The 19870-nt window shown below is 39.1% G+C and overlaps 1 protein-coding gene across 2 annotated transcripts in view; it reads left to right on the top strand.

Moving 5' to 3' along the window:
• The first annotated feature begins 300 nt into the window (after positions 1-300).
• The window catches only part of ar (androgen receptor), a 37527-nt gene continuing 17957 nt past the window's right edge, over positions 301-19870 (top strand). For both annotated transcript variants that reach the window (XM_044043064.1, XM_044043063.1), the window contains exons 1-3: positions 301-1499; positions 9139-9290; positions 9599-9715. In XM_044043064.1, the coding sequence (XP_043898999.1) occupies positions 394-1499; positions 9139-9290; positions 9599-9715 (1375 nt within the window). In that variant the 5' untranslated portion in view covers positions 301-393. The remainder of the gene's footprint in view (positions 1500-9138; positions 9291-9598; positions 9716-19870) is intronic.

Genomic DNA, 19870 nt, shown 5'->3' with positions numbered 1-19870 from the left:
AAAAATGTTCCCATCCAGGAGCGTGATGAGGCTTCCATTGGAAATGAAGTAAAACCATGTTTTTTAAGTACATAAAACAAGCAAAATAGTGTTTTGGTAGCACTGTGGTAAATGAGAAATCTTTCAACCCCCTTTTTTTATCCCAGGGCCAAAGGAAAACGTGCTCTCCTGTATTGTGTTTGAATCAAACGCAAATTGAGCGCCTGTGACTGTGAACATCTCACTTTAGGAGGAGTTTATGACTCCTGTATCTCTCCCTGGACCTTCACTGAAAACCTTCTGCACAGTGCGAGAGTTGAGAGCTGAGCATGAACACTAACTGGGACTCATAGAGACTTTTTTCTTTCTCCGTGCAAAGTTCGCACTCCTGGCCAACTGAACTCTCCCTGGGAAATGAGCCAAACTCACCGAGACTTATCTGGGGGCAGGATTTGGCCACAGGGGGAGAAACTACGGACAGGCGACGCTGCCAGCATGTCGCAAAAAAGTGAAGAAAGTCGAGTTTATTGCTCCCAAAACTCCTCAGGAAGCGGCGCTGGCAAAGACCCCAACAATGCAGACGCAAACGTTTACGGATCCGGGCTCATGAATGCACATGAAGCGTGTGCCATGGAAAAGTACCGCCGTCATACAGCTGCTGCTCCTCAGGAGCTGTTCGGCGCTGGGTGTCGTGTGGGCGACAGCCCCTCTTTTTCCGCCTGCGCCACAATATCAGAAACAGCCCGAGAGCTGTGCAGAGCTGTGTCCGTGTCTCTGGGGCTCACCATCGAGTCCAGCGACATCAGCAGCGACATGGACGCTGCGCTTCCCCCGTGCGCTGCCGGCGAACACCCCGGCGGGGAAGATGTGTTCAGAGCCGGGACTGTGCCTCTGAGCTGCCCCGGACCTCCGGCTGCTGCCGCCGGCGGCTACAGGTGCACCGATAGAGAGGAGCGGCCCGTCAAGCAACTGCTCGAAGTGTTCAAAAGTACCGACACTGCCGCGTCTATGTACCACTTCAAGTCCACTCGGACATCCGTGGACGAGCAAAACTTCCCACTGTGCGAGGTTGATGACATAACTCCAGCGCGCGCTGCCTCCTGCACTTATGGCCCGTCCGCAGCGGGCAGTCTGTCTCACTTTGAGCACCCAGCTGCCGAGAGAAGATGCGGAGAAGCTCGGGAAGCCACGGAGAACAAGTTCACTGTTTATCAGCCTGAACCCTTCAGCGTCCAGGTCAAGTCTGAGGACAATGGAGCCGCGGCGGCGGCGGCGGTGCTCTGGTCCGGTGACTACACTTTTAACGACAAGCACAACTCTCAGTTTTGGGGCTCGAGGCACTGCATGAATGCGCGTGGCACAGGAGCCAGCACCGCGTTCATTTGTAATCCTTACGAGCGAAGCGGCGCGCGCTCCGAACGCTGGTGCCCGGCCGGGATGCTGAGGCCGACTTTTCCCAACACCAGCTACATGAAGACTGAGATGGACGAGTGGCTGGATGTCTCCTACAACGACACCAGGTAAACAAAAATAATGACGATGATAATAATAATAACAATAGTAACAATAATAATAAACAAAAATAACTTATTATAAAATTATAATATACAAGATATTAACATTATAAATTTATTAGGTACAACAAGGGGAAATGAAACAGGTTGAGAGGCATTTGTTACAAACAACTATTCACTCCTAAAACAGCAACAATAACAACAATAATAAACAATATCATAATAATCATCATACATTTATCACCCACTTCAGGGAGTGGGAGTTTCTACATCCTGGACAGGTCACAGGTCACAGGGTCAATATACAGAGACACAATCATTCACACACACAGTCTGGTTTCCACGACTTCAGAGGACATTACATTGATTTACATTGATTTCCCGGAGACTCACTTTAACCTTAACCATAACTACTAGTGGCCTAACCTTAACCTTAACCTAACCTCATCGTAACCATACAACATGTCTTCACCTTAAAATGTAATCATTTACGTTATGGAGACTGGATTTTTGTCCCCGTGTAAACAGATTTAGGTTCCCATAACATGCGTGAAATACCTGGAACACACACAAAAACAACTACAACAATTTTTTTCCTCAATAATGTGATGGTTTTTTAAAGCAGCATAATTCATTTATTACATATAAATTACATCCAAAGAAAAAAAAGCTGTCAGAGCCTTATTTAATACTAAACGTGTCCAACCTGACCACGGTCTGACCTTAAGGTGACTACAAGCATGAGTAATAAAATGGAGCTTCCCCTCTCATTAAACCAAGTAAAGTATTAAATTAATATTTTTGGTCAAGTGTGGTCAACGTAATACAACACACTGTAATATGCCAAAGGTCATCATGGAAAAATACATGAAGTTTACGTTTTTTTTAAATACACCTTGCTTTAATTCTTGAAGGGAATAAATATTGAAGGTACTGCGTTTCTTTTTTAATGACTCCATTTGGTAATGTCCGTTAAACTATTATTAAGAAAAGACACATGGAAACATAGATACTGAATGGAACTAGGTCTCTATGGAGAGGAAGTTGTTATTTTACATTTCTAATTACGTTAAATTTGAGTGCTTTTCCCTTTATGAAGAGATATTTTTAAAGAATGTAAAGATTGTTCATCGGATAAAAAGTCTTTTCTGATATAAAGTCCTGAAGTTCAAACACATTTTTGTGTCCCACTATAAAACGCTGTCTTTCTTGTCTCGTTTTCCTTCATCAAAGAGTAAATGATGTTTTGTCCGGGACACCTGCCGACTCTGTCCAACAATGGAAAAAGGATGTTTCTAAATGCTGCCTACTGTGGACAAAAAAGCCTGCTTTTGTCCCTTCCTTGGGATAAATATAGTTCCCTTGTAAGAGAATATTATCAATGAATTTGTTGGTTCGATTTAAAGAGTCGGTTTCATGTGACCACGCATGAATCCAAACACAGCAGTGAGAGGTGACGGATTTTCTTTGGAGGCAGTGATGGTTGAGAGTTAGTGCTGGACAATATATGGATATTATATCTATACTGTGACATGAGACAAGATATGGTCTTAGATTTGGGATATTGTCGTATCGTAGTATGAAGGCTTATTTATTATGTTGAATACATTTGTGAAACACTTAATATTACTGATTAAAAAATACATGCAATCAACAAAATGACATTTACAAAATTCACTTAATACCTCTTTGATTTTAAGCCTAAATATTTGTGTTATAGTAAAATTTGATTTATAGTCAATTGAATTGTTTCAAACACGTGCAAATATCCTTGATTTAACATGAAAAAGCCAAAGGAATAAACCAGGTATAATGTGAACTGTATTTTGAGAACATGTAATACAGATCATACACAGTAGATGTTTTATTTGAGAGTGTATTTACAGTGTATTGTCACTCTCCACAAACATCTCAAAAGAAAACTTTCCATGAGTCCACAGAAACAACCTGTGTGCAGCTTTATATCCCCATATAAACAAGAGACATGTATCCAGATATGATTTATAATCCACATAGAGCAGCCTTAGGTTGTTGACAGTTTTATATGTTGGATGATGATTTTATGGATCAATCCTAATGTGTCCACAAGCATTTCCTTTCTTTGTAAGTGCTCATAAAGTTACATTTGTGAGTTTGCAAATGTCGTGGTAGAAAAGACACAAGAGGAGACACATTGAGCCGCCACCTACGACCACGTGTGCATCATTCAGCTGCGTGTCTCTCATCATGGCCTTCATCCAAGTCTCTGCAGTTTCTCTGTGCTGGTGAATGATTTAGAGCACAGTGTTAAAGCAGAGTACACTACGACCCTGCATGACCTAACTCTATGTACAGTGATTCATTAAACCAGGTGAACAGCAGTTAGCTTTTTTTAAAAATGTTCCGCTCCATGCTGATTCGAGTTAATAAAACTAAATACTGTATAGTATATTGTAATTTTGTGTATTTCGCAAATGTTTGCAATATAATAAATATGATGATTATCAATGCAACAGCCTTTAAAACCAGGAAACCATCACAGATACCTTATCATGATATGACAATATCCAAAATCCCCAGCCCTAAACCAAACCTTTACATAAAAAATGTTGTTTTTATGTAAACTATATTAAATTAATATTACATTACATTTTAGCTATAGATGATGACAGGTAAAACATAAAAGTGAGAGATGTGATGTTTCTTCTAACAAAAACTTTGCGAACTCTGAGTCGTTTTTTAAAAACACTATAATAAATCTGTCATCGCCTCCAACATTACAGCCCAGTTTAGGTTTCCATGGTAACTTTCATTGAATCCCACTAAACAAAATCATAAAACTGAGCAGCGAAATAATTGCGCTGGAACAGGAACTGTTAACCAGTATTTACAACAGAAGAACCACAATAAAAGGAATGTACACACACACACACTGCACAGCCAACACAGTTACTCTCCCTCAGGCAGGAGACACAGCTCCAGAGCCGCGTCAGGCTTTCTGCCAACATCCATCACACTCATTAATGACATGAAATAACAACTTATTTGCTCATTATTATATTATATCAGAGTTACAATATGTTTTTTGATGCCGATATGAAAGTGTTTGGTTTTTTTTTCTCCATCTGATAAAAGATCTCAATAAAATAATAACAACTGATGCATGGAACTTATCTACTGAGTAGATAAGATTATTAATTGACAACTCGTTTTACAATCGACGAGTCGGTTTGGGTGATTCTTCAATAATAAAGAAATTCAGATTTTTCAGTCTCTGAAAAGTGAATATTTTCTGCTTTCTTCGCTCCATACAACCAATAAATCATCTAAACTGAATCACTGTGGTTTGTTGACAAAACAGGACATTTGAGAACAATTTGAGATCGTTTTTGGGTTTCAAAAATACAAACATAAAATGTGATTTTCTGGCATTTTATGGACCAAATTACGACTTGATTGGTCGAAAAAATATATCGTTAGTTGCAGCCCTACTACATATGGATTTTGCCTTGGCTGATAATATTTTTTTTCCTCCATCTGGTAAAACATTACAATTAAATAATAATCACAAATCATGCACAACATTGCGTAACTTGAGCAAATATTTCTTGATCAACGCTTAAAAAATGATATAGACCAACTAAATGAGTCAAGTTTTAACAACTGTAATAGTAATTATCACCCGATTGAATGGTTTCACACTTTTACAGGGAGCATGCACTGTGAAGACGATATGTTGAAGTGACGGTATATAGTATTTTACACTCTGCTGCTTATTTGAATGGAGTTGAATAACATCAAACAGGAGCCGGGCTGTGTTGCTCAGCAGCTCGTCTGACTGCAGGCACACACATACAAAGACCTTGAGGTCCTGGGAGATCCAGCTCTGCTGTGTCTTATCACCTTGACGCAGGTTTGCTGATTTATCTGGACAACGTCTCCGACTGCAAAACCCAGAGCAATCAGGTCTTTGAAGTGGCCTTGCTCCATGTTTGAGTATTAGTCAAGAAAGTTTTAGTTTGTCCCGTCTGTAACGTGTATTCAGCTGAACAGCTGCTTTGATTTTGCTCCACTTTTTTAAGCAGTTTAGACTCATGACTCCATGATTACTGGATAGTTGTGTCTTTATGCTGCAACAAGGTCAGAGAGACTTTGAAAGGATTGAATGGGACAATAACACTTCTAATGGAAATGCAGTGCATTAACCTAAATGCTGCTGGAATAAGGCTGCAACCTCTGTTGCAAAAATGATGCATAATGTGGCACCAATACGGGTTAGGACCACACACTCAGGGTTTATGTAAAATTATATTGATGCTTACATTTTGTGGGATCAGTTAACATTTCAATACACGAGCCAAACATATTAACCTGCTCAGCTGCTTGTAATTCCTCTGACCAAGGAGAGCCTGCATGCCATTATCTCACAAATGAGTGAAAGCAGATGTTTGTGGAACACTTTTGTTCTTTCAAATAGTACCGCTAACACGCTTTGCAGGCTCACATGCTGCTGCCTTCTTTATTTATTTATTTATTTATACTAATGTTGCAGCCAGTGATACAAAGTCAACGTCCATCCATTTTCTACCGCTCTGTCCTCCACATGAGGGTCGCAGGGGTGCCGTGCCAATCTCAGCTGACATAGGGCGATAGACGGGGTTCACCCTGGACAGATCACCAGTCCATCACAGGGCCACATAGAGAGAGACAAACAACCATCCACTCTCACATTCACACCTAAAGTCAATTTAGAGTGTCCGATTTGCCTAATCCCCATATTGCATGTTTTTGGACTGTGGGAGGAAACCGGAGAACCCACGCACACACTGGGAGAACACACAGATTCTATGCAGAAAGGCACAAAGTCAACTTGTTTATGGAAATGTTGAACGTCGCGCAAACCATGGCACCTTTCACCTTTGGACCAATAGTTGAGCAAAAGTATTATTTTAATGGAAGGTAATTATTTGTATAGCGTCCATGAATACAAATAATTACCTTGTTTTTGTTTTAAATGTTTCCATTATTTTATTTATTTATTTATTTAATGTTAAACTTGTCTCTTGAAGATCTGAAGATGACGTAAACATGTCATGTCATGATCACATATTACTGCAGTTGTAAAAATAGTAGTAGTTTTTATTCAGATTTGCAAATTTAAACAGGCAGAGCTTTTGTACCGTTACTCAGTTTGTATCCATTATCAATCAGATGATGTGCAGAAATTCAAATTGGTTGTATTTTGTCAAAGTGTAGGTTCTGCTGCTGCTAATGAAACAATATGAAAAGTCAGTATGACTGTGATATTGTTGAAAAAACTGCTTTTAAACTCTTAAAATGTTGGAAAGACATATGTTTTTATGTTTTAAAGATAAAAACAAGAATTTTAAGATAAGACGATTATAAATCATATAAATGTGGTACGTGATCCTATCCCTAGTGATGACCGTTTCCTTCTAAATAATTTCAACATGCGTCAGTAGCAAAGTTTATTTGAAATATCTTATAATAATAATATACAGTAGAATATGACTAAATCATTAATGTGATATGTTGAATAGTCTTTAATAAAGTTAATGTATATATTCTCAGACAATGCAGACAATAAACATTGTATTTAAAGGCTACATACAACTCTCTCTCTCGCTGTCACACACACACATATTCCTTGGCCCTAACCATCACACACACAGTGGTCTTTTAAGCTCTTTTATTAATAAGACTACAGCAGTAAACTTCTTCGCTGTGGGTTTGTAAAGTAAATAACTTCCAGGTTTTCCAGGTCTCTCATCCTTTACACAAAATAACACACGTAAGCTGCTCTCTTGAATTGTTAACTTTAGTAACCACACATGTTTAAAGTCAGAATTTCCATCTTTAGTTTGATCTTGTTGCGCTGTTCTCCAATCATTTGAAAAAGTGACTCTCAAAATTAGATACATTGTGTAGTTTTATATACTTATTATACACTGAAAAAAGAAAATGCAAAAACGAAAAATATGACCTAAATGAATTGAGTTCACTCAGACTAAAGTGGGCAAGTTGTCTTCATAATAAATGTAGGTGTCACCAACTGAAGTCGTATTTTTTTAGCTTCTCAACCATGTTCTGTTTTCAGTGTACTTTGTCCTTTACAAAATATGATCTACAATATATCATTATAAAATAATATGGGGCAATGGTGGATCACTGGTAGACCATTCAACATTCAACTGGTAGGTTGTGTGTTTGATTCCCAGCTCTGCGAGTCGCATTCAGTACCACAATTTTAAGGGCTGACCTTTTGATATTTTTCATACAAATTCATATTTATGTAAATTAATTTAAAACAGGTTTAGTTAAATGTTGTGTAGTGTGGTCTATTGTGGGGCGAAGGTGGGTGAGTGGTAGAGTGACTTGTCTTTCAACTGGAAGTTAGAGGGTTTGATTCCCAGCACTGCGAGTCTACATGCCGATGTGTTTACCTCACTTTGCTCCTGACAGTTGCGCCGACAGCATGTGAACACGCTCTGCACCACATGAATGGGTGAATGGCAAAACTGTAGTGGCCATCAAGACTAGAAAAGCACTATATAAATACAGACCATTTACCATTAATATATTATGTAAAAATCAACACACTGTTAAATACAAATTAGTGTTTAAAATAGTGGAAACAAAAAAAAACTTTCAATAAAAGAAATGTGTTTTATTACCATTGTTTCACCATTAATAGTGTAAACAACGCTGTGAACTTGTAGTAAAAGCTTGTGCCTCTACAGTGGCCTCATTACACTGTCCTCAGTCCTGCTGAGAAGCTGGAGCAGTTAGTAGTCGGGATTTACACAATTATGGACAATGGAAAGCAAAAATGTTTTTAAAACTGTGGATGTCTTATTTATCGTGTTTTCAGGATCACTGGTTATTATAAGCAGCTGCGACCATGCTGATATTGATGTGCTTTTTGTTACACATACAGTTATACTGTACTGCACGACCGACGGATCCCACGCCACATAATCATTCTCTGTCACTATTCATCTCCTCAACCTGTCATATGACTAATCACAGCCTTGAAAACTTCAGTCCAAGGCTGAAAGACAGACTAATTACACGTTTTATTGCTTATTAGTGTTGAAATGAAATAAATCTGAAGCTATGAACAGGAGAGCCTTTATATCTGTGTGTCGCATATCGCTGAGGCAACGTTGTGTCTGAGCCTTTTCCAGTCTCAGCTCTGTGTTCAAGGCTGAAGCCCGGGCACCCTCAGCGGCCCCGCGCGCCACCACCATCACCAGCCTCCCCCCACCTCCTGCTCACTTGTGGTGCTTTTGTGCTCAAACATTTCCCACACCATCTTCAGTCATCACACTCCCTGCCCTCCTTAAATCGCAGCGAGAGGTTGAAGTGTGACTCTGGGGAATGAACATTAACTGCGCTGTGGTTACAGTTCGGACGCAATTTAACAAGTAAAACACAATTATGGGCTGGCTGCGGTCTATGCGTTCAAGGTTAGGCTTTAGTTATCCCAAATGCACTATTGGTTTCAGATGATAGTGATGATGCTGACGTGACTGCAAGTCAAATGTCAGTCATCAATTGAAGTATTGTGTTTTCACCACTCAGTGTTTCCATGATCATAGCTGTTAATGGTCTATAAAAGTCTGCTTTATATGTTTGACTTCAGGTTTGAGGCTGGCAGAGAGCACATGTTCCCCATGGAGTTCTTCTTTCCACCACAGAGGACGTGCCTGATCTGTTCAGACGAAGCGTCTGGCTGCCATTACGGTGCGCTCACCTGTGGCAGCTGCAAGGTCTTCTTCAAAAGAGCTGCAGAAGGTAAACAGCAAAGAACGGCGAGTTGGAGCCTCCTTCTCCGATTGAGCTCAAACATATTGGTTGTTTCTTCTTCTTAAAATAAGTGAATATTTTCTGATTTCTTTGCTTTATATAATCAAGAACTAATTAAGTCTGAATAATTGTGTTTTGTCGACAAAACAAGACATTTGAGAACATCATTATTTTGAGGTATGAAAAACACTGGTCAACAGATTTGATGCTGGAATCCAGCAGCTAAACCCGATTTGTTTCGATGTTGTTGTTGTTGTTGCAGTGTTTCTTTACATGTGGTTTCTCCCTCCATGTAGGCAAACAGAAATACTTGTGTGCGAGCAAAAATGACTGCACCATTGATAAGCTAAGAAGAAAAAACTGTCCGTCCTGTCGGCTGAAGAAGTGTTTTGAGGCTGGAATGACTCTGGGAGGTAGGATGCATTTATATACGAAAATATGGTCTCCTAAATCATACCATATTATCATGTGTATCATAAGATAAGTATCATTTGTTGCTTATATTGTATGTTTGCAGTAAGAACATACCTTAAAAGGGATAGTTCACATTTTTGAAGTATGGTTGTTTGAGGTACAGACACAGACACTGATCCCCAGTTTTCCTTTCACCCCAACCGGTCGAGGCAGATGGCTGCACATCTTTGAGTTTGGTTCTGTCAGAGATTTCTTCAAAAGGGAGTTTTTTCTCTGCACTGATGCCTAGTGCTTTCTTATTGTGGGAATTGTGGGGTTTCTCTGCTCTCACTAATTTTGTCTATGTACAGTGCCTTGAGATCATGTATGTAGTGATTCGGCGTTATACAATAAATTGAATTGAATTGAATTGAAAACAAAGAGAAAAATGTTTTAGCGACAAAAAGTCTCGTCGAATAAAATCAGTTCATGCTTAAATCTACAGTCAAAATAGTAAAACATAATAAATCCTATAAAAACAGCAGTATAGTACATCAGTGAGGTAATTTCAGTCACAGGATTAATGGGCTTGTGTCTGTCTGAAAAGGTGACTTTTGAGGCGGGATTTGAAGGAGGTGAAAGAATTTTGAATGTGTTACGTCCTGTGGCAGAGAGTTCCAGAGGCTGAAGGCTCTCGACCCCATGGTGGACAAGCAGGCAGGTGGGTGGGTGAGTTGGGTGAAGGAGGAGGAGGAAGACCTAAGAGTACGTCTGGGTATATTAGTGTGAAGCAGCTCAGTAAGATATGGAATTTGATTGGAAGCCAATGGATTTTCTGCAGGACAGGTGAAATATGACTGGAGGAGGGGGTTCAGGAGAGGACAGTGGCTAGCACTGTTGCCTTGCAGCAAAAAAGACCCAAACAAGGGTCGTTCTGTGGAGTTTGCAGGTTCTCCCTGTGGTTTTCTCAAAGTTCTCCAGTTTCTTGCCACAGTCCAAAAAAAAACCACACAGAGGTTAACTGGACACTTTTTTGACCATAGGTGTAAATGTGAGAGTGAATGCTTGTTTTTGTCTGGACTGGTGACCTGTCCAGGGTGAACCTCGCCTTCCACCCTGTGTCAGCTGGGATTGGCTCCAACGAACCATAACCCTAATGTGGAGGATAGTGCTAGACTATGGATGAATGAATGTTGTTGCCCTATGTTGGTTTACTGATTTTTTCTCAGTTTCCCCATGATGCAGTTTTATACTTTACAAGGGTTAGAATGGTGTCACTACAATATAAATATGCTCTGTCCTTAAATATCCAATAAAGAGATCTTAAAAATGTATGTAGGCGTGACTTTTATCACAAGACTTTTGGCTAAAATCAGTTTTTCCTTATGTCCCCACTGGCATTCATGTCCATATCACAGGCTGGTTCTCAAGGCAGGGGGCTCACTTAGCACAGTCAGCACTGACGATGTGTCATTCCAACCCTCTCTCATCTCGAGAGTGTCCCTCGGCGTCGCCTGACACACACAAGGTATCCTTCCGTGTCTGAAAGAGACACACTGGGAGTTTCAATTGACTCCAATGTAAAGCCACTATTTAGATGCTCAGAGCAGAGCAGTGGTGAAATGAAAGCCGTGCAATATGAGGTTAAGGTCAGGGCCAAGGACTGAGGTTAGGGTTTGGATAATAATCCAGGTTAGGCATAGTGGATATTCACACACAGGCAGACTTTTATTTTATGAACATCATCAACATTTCCATGACTAATAATAATTATAAAATAATAGAGGATATATTTTCCTTGCCAGTGACTGATTAGTACCAGCTTGATGCTCACAGTGACGTTAAAGTGTGGATGGACACTCTGGGCAGCTGCTCTGGGCGTCTAAATGCGCCATGCAGTGCGTCTCTTTCAGACATGGAAGGATACCCTGTGCATCTGTAGGGCGGCGCCAGAGGACGAAATAGAGCGGTGGTATATGCCGCTCTTGGAATAAAAATGGGCTGGTCAGTCCCTTATACAGCTGCACTAAAAAAAAACTGAACCATTCCTTTGAGATGTATACATATATGCATAATACTAAAAAAAAGCATATATCACACTGTGTGAACAAAGCAAACAACAGAGAAAGTGAAGTTCCTAAAAGTGAAACTATTACTGGTTTCCACAGGACCAAGTACTTTATTCTGTACGCGGCACACCCGAGCTAACTCTCTCCAATTGCAGCATCATCACAATAGGGGATGTTACTGATAATCAAGCCCCCTGACTGAGCTACCGTGCAATTTAGACCCCTTCCATTCACTTCTCCTTACTGTCACCCAGACCTGTTCGTCATAGAGATTGACATGTAGTGGACTAATTTCCGTCTTGTGTTCAATTTTCACTCTCTTCCATTTTCTCATTCTGTTAGCGGTGAAAATTGTACCAGAGGCACAAAGCTGACATGAGACATGTGAATGAAAGCAGCAGACATGCTGGTAATTTCGCCACCAGTCACTGACAAACCCATGGAGGGAAAATGTGATCTAATGCTGTGATTGTCAGTAAAAAGGCACACCTTTTCTGCTCGTGGCTAAAGAGATCCTTTCACTTATGTTCTCATCATGGACATGTAATTCACATGGGGGGTATTTCACAGGAAGATTTCTGACAATAATTTGTTGCAGTGGAGGCAGAAAAATTATCTATTTGGTCCTTTTATCCTCGAGGCTTTTCAAACTACTTCAAAGTCCAATCATTAAATTCTGAGGAACGTTCTAATTTGCCAAGTAGGATTTTACTTAATTTATTGCAAAAGTATTAGAAAGAGGTTATTACTTTTGTATTATTAAATCACTGTTATTTGTTTCTCTCCATTTAGTTTGTAAAGTCTCAAGAGAAGCAATGCAATCTCAAAATGTTTCTTTAGTTGAGTCTGGCATCTGCTCAAAATTGAGAAGAATACCTGCAAGAGATTTCATTTTTCATCATTTGAATTCCATATTATTTCTGGCATTTTAATTATGTCCCCAAATAGAGGTTGCACAGGGCGATTATCTCCATCCAAACATTGTAGTAACTTCATTAAGCAGCAATGTGAAGAACGCTAACTGCACATGTGCATTTGGAAATTCAGTACATAAATCTTCTACCTGCGTAAAAGAGCCTGGACAATAGGACGGGGCATTATAGGAATCAAAACCTTATCACAATATACTTTTTTTACAATCATTCAATATCGATATATATCACAATATAAATCAAATCATTATTTCTGTAAGGCTGGGCATATAGCTTATAAATAATATCTGGATATTTCTAGTCTGTATCCTCATATAGGAGATAAATATGGATTAAAAAGCTGCACACAGGTTGCTTCTGTGGACTCATGAAACCTTACACTGTAAATCTGCTGTTTATGATCTGTATTACGTGATCTTAAAATACACTTTTCATTTAAGATAATCCCTGTTTGTTTTTCCTTTGGCCTTTTAATGTTAAATGAAGGATATTTATGTGGGTTAGAAACCATAACATTGACTATAAATATGATCAAATTATATAATAACACAAATCAAATTAAAGAAGTGTTATAAAGTGATTTATATATATATATATATATATATATATATATATATATATATATATATGAATAGTATTTCACACATTTTTTCAATATAATAAATATGATGATTATCAATGCACCATAACTGTCTCATGTTAGCATATAGATATAATATTGCCCAGCCCTACTGCCAGTGTTCACTTTGACACACTTAGGAAACGTCTGCCAAAAGACACATCGATTTCACCACATTTCACCACATTTCACCGCCAGCAAGTGAGAAATGATTTACACAAGCTGCCACTCCGCCTTTATATTTTAACACTTTGGCACAAACATACAGTGGCTGACAGGGGCAAACACACTGCAACGGCCCAAAGCACATGCAGAAGGTCAAGACAAGCTGCATGTTTACAAACGCTGCAGATTCAAAAGCACAAATGAAAACAAAAACAAATGCAATGTGAGAAACGTGCTGCAGAAGAAAAATGATCTGCAGAAAGCCAAAACACATGCATCAACAGAAACACCCTGCAAAAAAAAACAATGCAAAACCGAAAACACACACAAATCCCATAACACAAGCGGGAGAGAAAACACCAGCATATTCAATAACTAGTAACTTTTACTTTTACTGAGAGCTAGTAAAAGTAATGCAGGGTTCACGGCGTGTTGAGCTAACAGGAGCAGCTGACAAGATGCATTCACAGACCCTGGTAAATTTCATAATTTCTGTGTAGCGTTTAGAGCTTTAAGACTCATTCAAGAAAGCTTGTAAATTCCATCACTTCTGCAAACTTACTTAAAGTCCACTCACTAAATGCTTGCTGCTGCTGCCACATTTGCACCACAAGTAAGGTCATCGAAAGATTTGTTTTTATAAATGCAATCATTGACAAAACATTTGTTTTGTACCTTATTAATATATTACAAAGAGTCACAGTAACTGATCCACTTTTTATGATCACATGAATAATCAAAATATAGCCATGTCCATTCCTAGCAGTAATACTAAGCATTTAACTTGTGTTTTTATATTTCGAACTAAAATTAAATTTTGTAAATAAATGACATCCTTTTGTTAACTTGTTACTTTAAATGGGAATAATGCACAATGTTAGCATTAAAAAACATTTAAAAAAGGTAATTCAGTCTAAATTAAAAACATTGGAGAGCGTATACTGCCGTGCACTCAGCATTACTGAACCTGGTGTTACATTGTGTTCTTACTCATACACACACTGCACACAACTGTGCAACTGTCCCACTGTTTTATCTTCATGAACATTTACCCAGTTTAGTTATTTTTTCAATGTCAGCAACAGGCAGAGATTGAAAGTGATAGTGTGTCGTAGTGTGATGTGTGCTCCGAGCAGCAGACGAGAATTATCACACCATGAGAGGAGACGACAAGGCGGCAATAACGGACTATAGAGTGTGTGTGTTGGCCAACTTTGGCTGAACTATTGTGATTTGTACAGACCAGAGTCTACTGTCAACTTCCTCTCTGCTTTGAGTCATGTCTGTGTTCATTTCTGACCCATCATCGCAGTGATTCTGCTGCTGAAGTGCAACGGACTTTGTTACTGAGTGGCAATGGGTGGTCAATTGCATTCATATAGCTCAACATCCCAAACACAATTGACCTCGAAGGACTGTACAGTCCTCTATCCTTAGACCCTCACATGGATTAAGTAAAAACCCTTGTAATGGGAGAAACCCACAGAGGAGGGATCCCTCTTTGTGGTCGGGCAGACGATGTAGTAGGTGTCACATGTACAGAAGCACAATGTTTATTGAATCACAACACAAATGGTTTAGTTTTGGCGTCCTGGCTATGACGCGTTTGCATTGAAATATTGGGGAGTGAAGAGTAAACATCTTAACCCCGCACCTCCCACCCCAGTTGCAGCCTGCAGGTGGGGTGCTGGTTTGGAGGTTGGGCTTAATGCACCAGAGGCAACACCAGCACAGTAGCACGAGTAACACAGACAGGATTTGCAATTTAAATAGTTGAGAAGGAGTGTGTGTGGGGTGTCTTATGGATACTGACTGCAAAAATGAAAATTGAACCTGTGAATAACGTGACTGTACCCTTGTTAACAGTGAAGCCAGTGTTTTATTCACCTTTAATGACATATCATGATCATTTTATGGCGCATTTATCATTTTAAGTGCATCCTGCCGGGAGGTTTCTATGTGTCTGCCAGCACCAGAGGATCTCTTTAGGCTTGAGCAGGGGAAATGTCTGTCCAGCTTACATAAGAGGTGTCTCAAGCTTTCGTGGGTCACAGTGGCCCTCGCACATAGTAGTGCTGCGTTCCAGACAGTAGGAATCTTCCGACCTTCTAGAAAAAGTACACTGGAACTCCACTCAAAGTCGAGTCCTTACTTTTGAACTCGGCCACAAATCCATCGACACGGAGAATAAGTTATCTGACGCGACACAACAATGGGAATGGCATGCATCTGGAAATTTCAACTGGAAAATTGCGAGCACTGATTTTTTTATTTTTTTGATTTGCTTGTGATGTTTCATTTTCTTAAGTTTTTTAAGAAAATTTTTTTTTCCTCCTTTCAAAGAACACTTCACAGTCTGAAAGTGGTTTGATATTTACAAGCGTGTTTTTAAGTCAACTAGCCAAGCATAAAATGACAAGACATTTTAAATCAATTTGTTTGTTGGCTTATTTCTAGTGGGCTTGCAGTGTAACTCCTACCAAAATGGTTTTCTTGTGAGGAACTTGAACTTGGTTTTCAGGTATTCACCATCCCTCTGTTCTTAGCTCCTACCACACCTCAGCTCTTAAGTGTTGTTAACCAATATTAACTTGGCAAAACGTCAGACCATAAATTTCTGCCTGTAGCTGTGCATGTTCCTGCCACTTGCATGCAGTTCTCAACAGGTAGAAAAGTGGACGGACATCTGAGCTGAGAGTAGTCGCTGCTAACAGAAACAAACCATTTCATGACAACATGAAAGGCATGTCTGCTCAGGCTGCTGTAAAAACATGTCGTTTCAAGATAAACAAGGTCATTACCTTAAGTTCATATAAAAGGATGATTCTAAGGTTACAAAAACCAAACAGTTTTCATTTTTACATGATTATACACTTATTTTACACTGATTTTAGCGAATTAGCGTCATCCTTGATATTATCAAGGGATTACCCCAATTATTGCACTGGTATAAGGAACCCAATAGTAAAGTCCACTGTATTATTTGAGAATTCATAATTTTGTGTCACAAAATCACAATGATCTTGTCTTTAATGCAAAATACAACATCTGAATTATTAGCAGTCTGCCCTCACTTCCTTCTTCTTTGTCAGATGCAACACTCTCCCACACCTCAGAGATTGACATTGTTGAACTAGTGATGTAATGACAACTACAACCTGGAAACCAAAGTGTGAACTGTGAAAAAATGGCATTTCAGTGTGCGCTGAACCGAGCTTCGTAGTTGAAGTTGATGAGGGTGACACACAAAAAATGCCCCAAAGAACACAGAGAATACATTTCACATGATATGAGATAAATTGTGCTTGTAATGGATTATTTCAACTTGTTCAATGGAGGTCAGTTTTTAATTATATGTTTTCTTCTATTTGTGGGCACACATCAATATCATATAACACATCAATCAACAATTTAGGAGAATATGAAACAAGAAAAACTTATAATTTAAAAAAAAATACACTACACTATACATTACATTTTAATTTTATGCAGGATAATTGCAAACATCAATACCGATGAATATAGTAAATGGAGAGTACAGTACAAGAGTCTGTACTCTTTTTGTACAAGTTTTTAGATGAACCCCAAACTTTACTCTGAATGTTGCTGAACCTAGACCTGACCAACTGCAGCAACCCCTTACTTATTTGCTTAGTTAAATCCAGGTGGTGACTTTTTTTTTCACCAGGCAGTGTATCTCACCCATTTTGAAAAATGTCTTCTTTAGTTTTATTTTTAAGAACCCACTTATGTTTTAAAGCCATTCTCATGTTGTCAGTGTTAAATGTGCGCCTCCTGATTTGTGCCTCCTGAAGTATTAAAGCTTTGACCATCATAATCAAGATATTATTTAAGTGAGTTGCTTCTATGACATTACTTAAATCCCCAATAATAAAAGTCAAGATATTTGTTGCCAGTTCCAAAACAATTGCACTTCCCCACAAGACCTCAACTGCATTAAGCATTGTTGAAGTCCAGTTGTTTAGCATATTGTTATACTGTTTTTTTTTTTTTACATCATACAACATTTATTTCAGTGGTAAAATTCTAATCATCAAATGGAGTTGAGTAAATAAAATCTAAGTATATTGGCTAAATTGGCTCTAGGTATGTGATGGTTGTCTCCATGCGGCCCTGCTGTCCAGGGTGTCCTCCGCCTTTCGCCCTTGGTCAGCTGGGTTTGGCACCACAACCTTCATATTGAGGATAAAGTGGTAGAAGATGGATGAATGAGTATGTTATCTGCAGTTTTTTTTGGAGTATAAATGGTACTCAAATGAGATATCAGTGTTCATATAATGAGGGTGTCCTTGGAATATTTCCTCCCCTGTTCAGATTTCCTGGCCTCAAAAGGTTTGAGAACTCCTGACCTAAAACGTCATGTCATGAGACATAATCTGTCCTCACCATTCAACAGGTCATTTGCAAATAATATTCCTTTATTCAAACCTTGATCCAATAAAGCAGATAAGGTGAGATGAGACAAGATTGCTTTTTTTTGCATGATTCACAGAGTAAACTTGTTTCCATGACTTCAGAAGACATTACATTGACTTCATTCATTTCCTGAGACTTACTGTAACCATAACTACAACTGGCCTAACCCTAACCCGAGTACCTAACCATGACCTAAACCTAATAATAACCCAGAAAAATCACTTATGGGAGGCCCACACAAAATGTCCCCACAAGGTCAAATGTCCTCGCAAAGATAGAAACACACACACTGGTCAAATGACTGATTGTGTATGACAACAGTTGACAGTATCTGCTGATTATTTGTTCCACTGGGCGTAATGTGAGCCTAACAAAGACTTGAATCCATATTCCTTCAACTCCAGCACACAGATCTTAAGGTTAGCGCAACCTGATCTCTGCAAACAGCAAATAGCTCTCTGTGTGATAGACAGTAGAGAATCCCACAGAGGAATTTTTAATCAACCATTTTATATTTCCAGTGTTTGTTACTGGATCAGAAATGGAAATGTGAGGTGTGTGTGTTGCGTGCGCGGCTCTCAGGTTTAGCTTGTATCTATAACTGGCAATTCAATATTTATCAGGCTGAGCTGGAAAGCCAGGCTGTAGTTTCAATGAGAGATTCTCCACTGGCAGTCACATTACATCAACAATATTAAATGGGATTACAGAAATAATCTCATATTTTGATTCTTAGTGGGTTTTTACTGCCTTAAGGCAGATATTATTGTCGAAGAATGAAACCATAAAATGTGGCTTTTTCTCTGTTCATAGCATCCCGATTCAACAAGAAAAATATCTTCATTGTTCTTCACCGCCCTTTCAGTATAGTCATCATTTGTCATTTTGTCTGTCACTCGCACTCTAGCACTTCTGTCACTCTTCTGAAATAACAGGCTGAGCGCTGCAGGACTGTTCACAGCTCTGTAACAGAGAACAGTCAGTAGGTCATGCTTAGCAGCAGTATTAAGCCAGACTGCTAAAGAAGGAAATGTATCTGGTGGCTGTGTGTAGAATATAATTAATCCAGTTGGACTGTGTCTCGACTTGGTAGACATGGCAGTCAAATCAAAGTGCCTGCTCCAATTTACTGCAGTTGTGTAAGTGCAGGTTGTCACATGAAGCCGTTGCCTCATGATTTTCAGCTTTGCGAGGAAAGAAATTGTAGCTTTGTTGTTGCTTGGAGCAAAGATAGATTCATTATTTACCATGTTTGTATTTTTCTTTATCTTTTACTCCCTTTATGGGTTATGGAGGAAACCGGTTATTTGCAGATGTGTCCACCAGCAGAAATTAATAATAAATAGAAAAGCAATAATGGCACAAAACACTTCTACACACATAACAAAAGGACCTTCCACCAGCTGAGGCTCATCTGGTATGACAGATTTCATCCCAGTGAAATTTGATTTAATATGCTTAGTATTGTATGAGTATTGTTGGATAAAATTGATAATTCACGCAACAAAAAAAAAGATTTCAAAAACTACAGCTGCAACATTTTTTATGGAGGTTTTCATTCTCAACAATGCACAAGACAATAAAAAGAGTTTCCATTGTGTGTATAACTTTCTTTTTATTTAGCAGTGGTGACATTAGCTGTTGTAAGTGACTGAGTTTAATTCAAATCAGCTGAACAGTTCTTGTCTACACACTTCATTTAACTGTAAGGTGTAAATGTCACACCTGGAGACAGGAGGGCTTAGCTTTAATCTGTAAATCCAGATTACATAGAATGTAGAATGGATCCGTCTCTTTCACCAACATATGACAGATGAAAGCGCCAGAAGGTCATTTTGGTCCTGCCCTTTACTGCCTGGATTTTGGTTCAAAATATTCAACCGGTACTCAAATAACCAGCCTACAATAGGCCCCTCCCTACAGATGATCCAGATACCAGACTGTCCTCCAATT

The sequence above is a fragment of the Solea senegalensis genome, linkage group LG13 (assembly GCF_019176455.1).
Source record: "Solea senegalensis isolate Sse05_10M linkage group LG13, IFAPA_SoseM_1, whole genome shotgun sequence".
Lineage (NCBI taxonomy): Eukaryota > Metazoa > Chordata > Actinopteri > Pleuronectiformes > Soleidae > Solea > Solea senegalensis.
The sequence above is the reverse complement of the archived record's forward strand: the minus strand, read 5'-3'. Positions and strand labels throughout refer to the sequence as shown.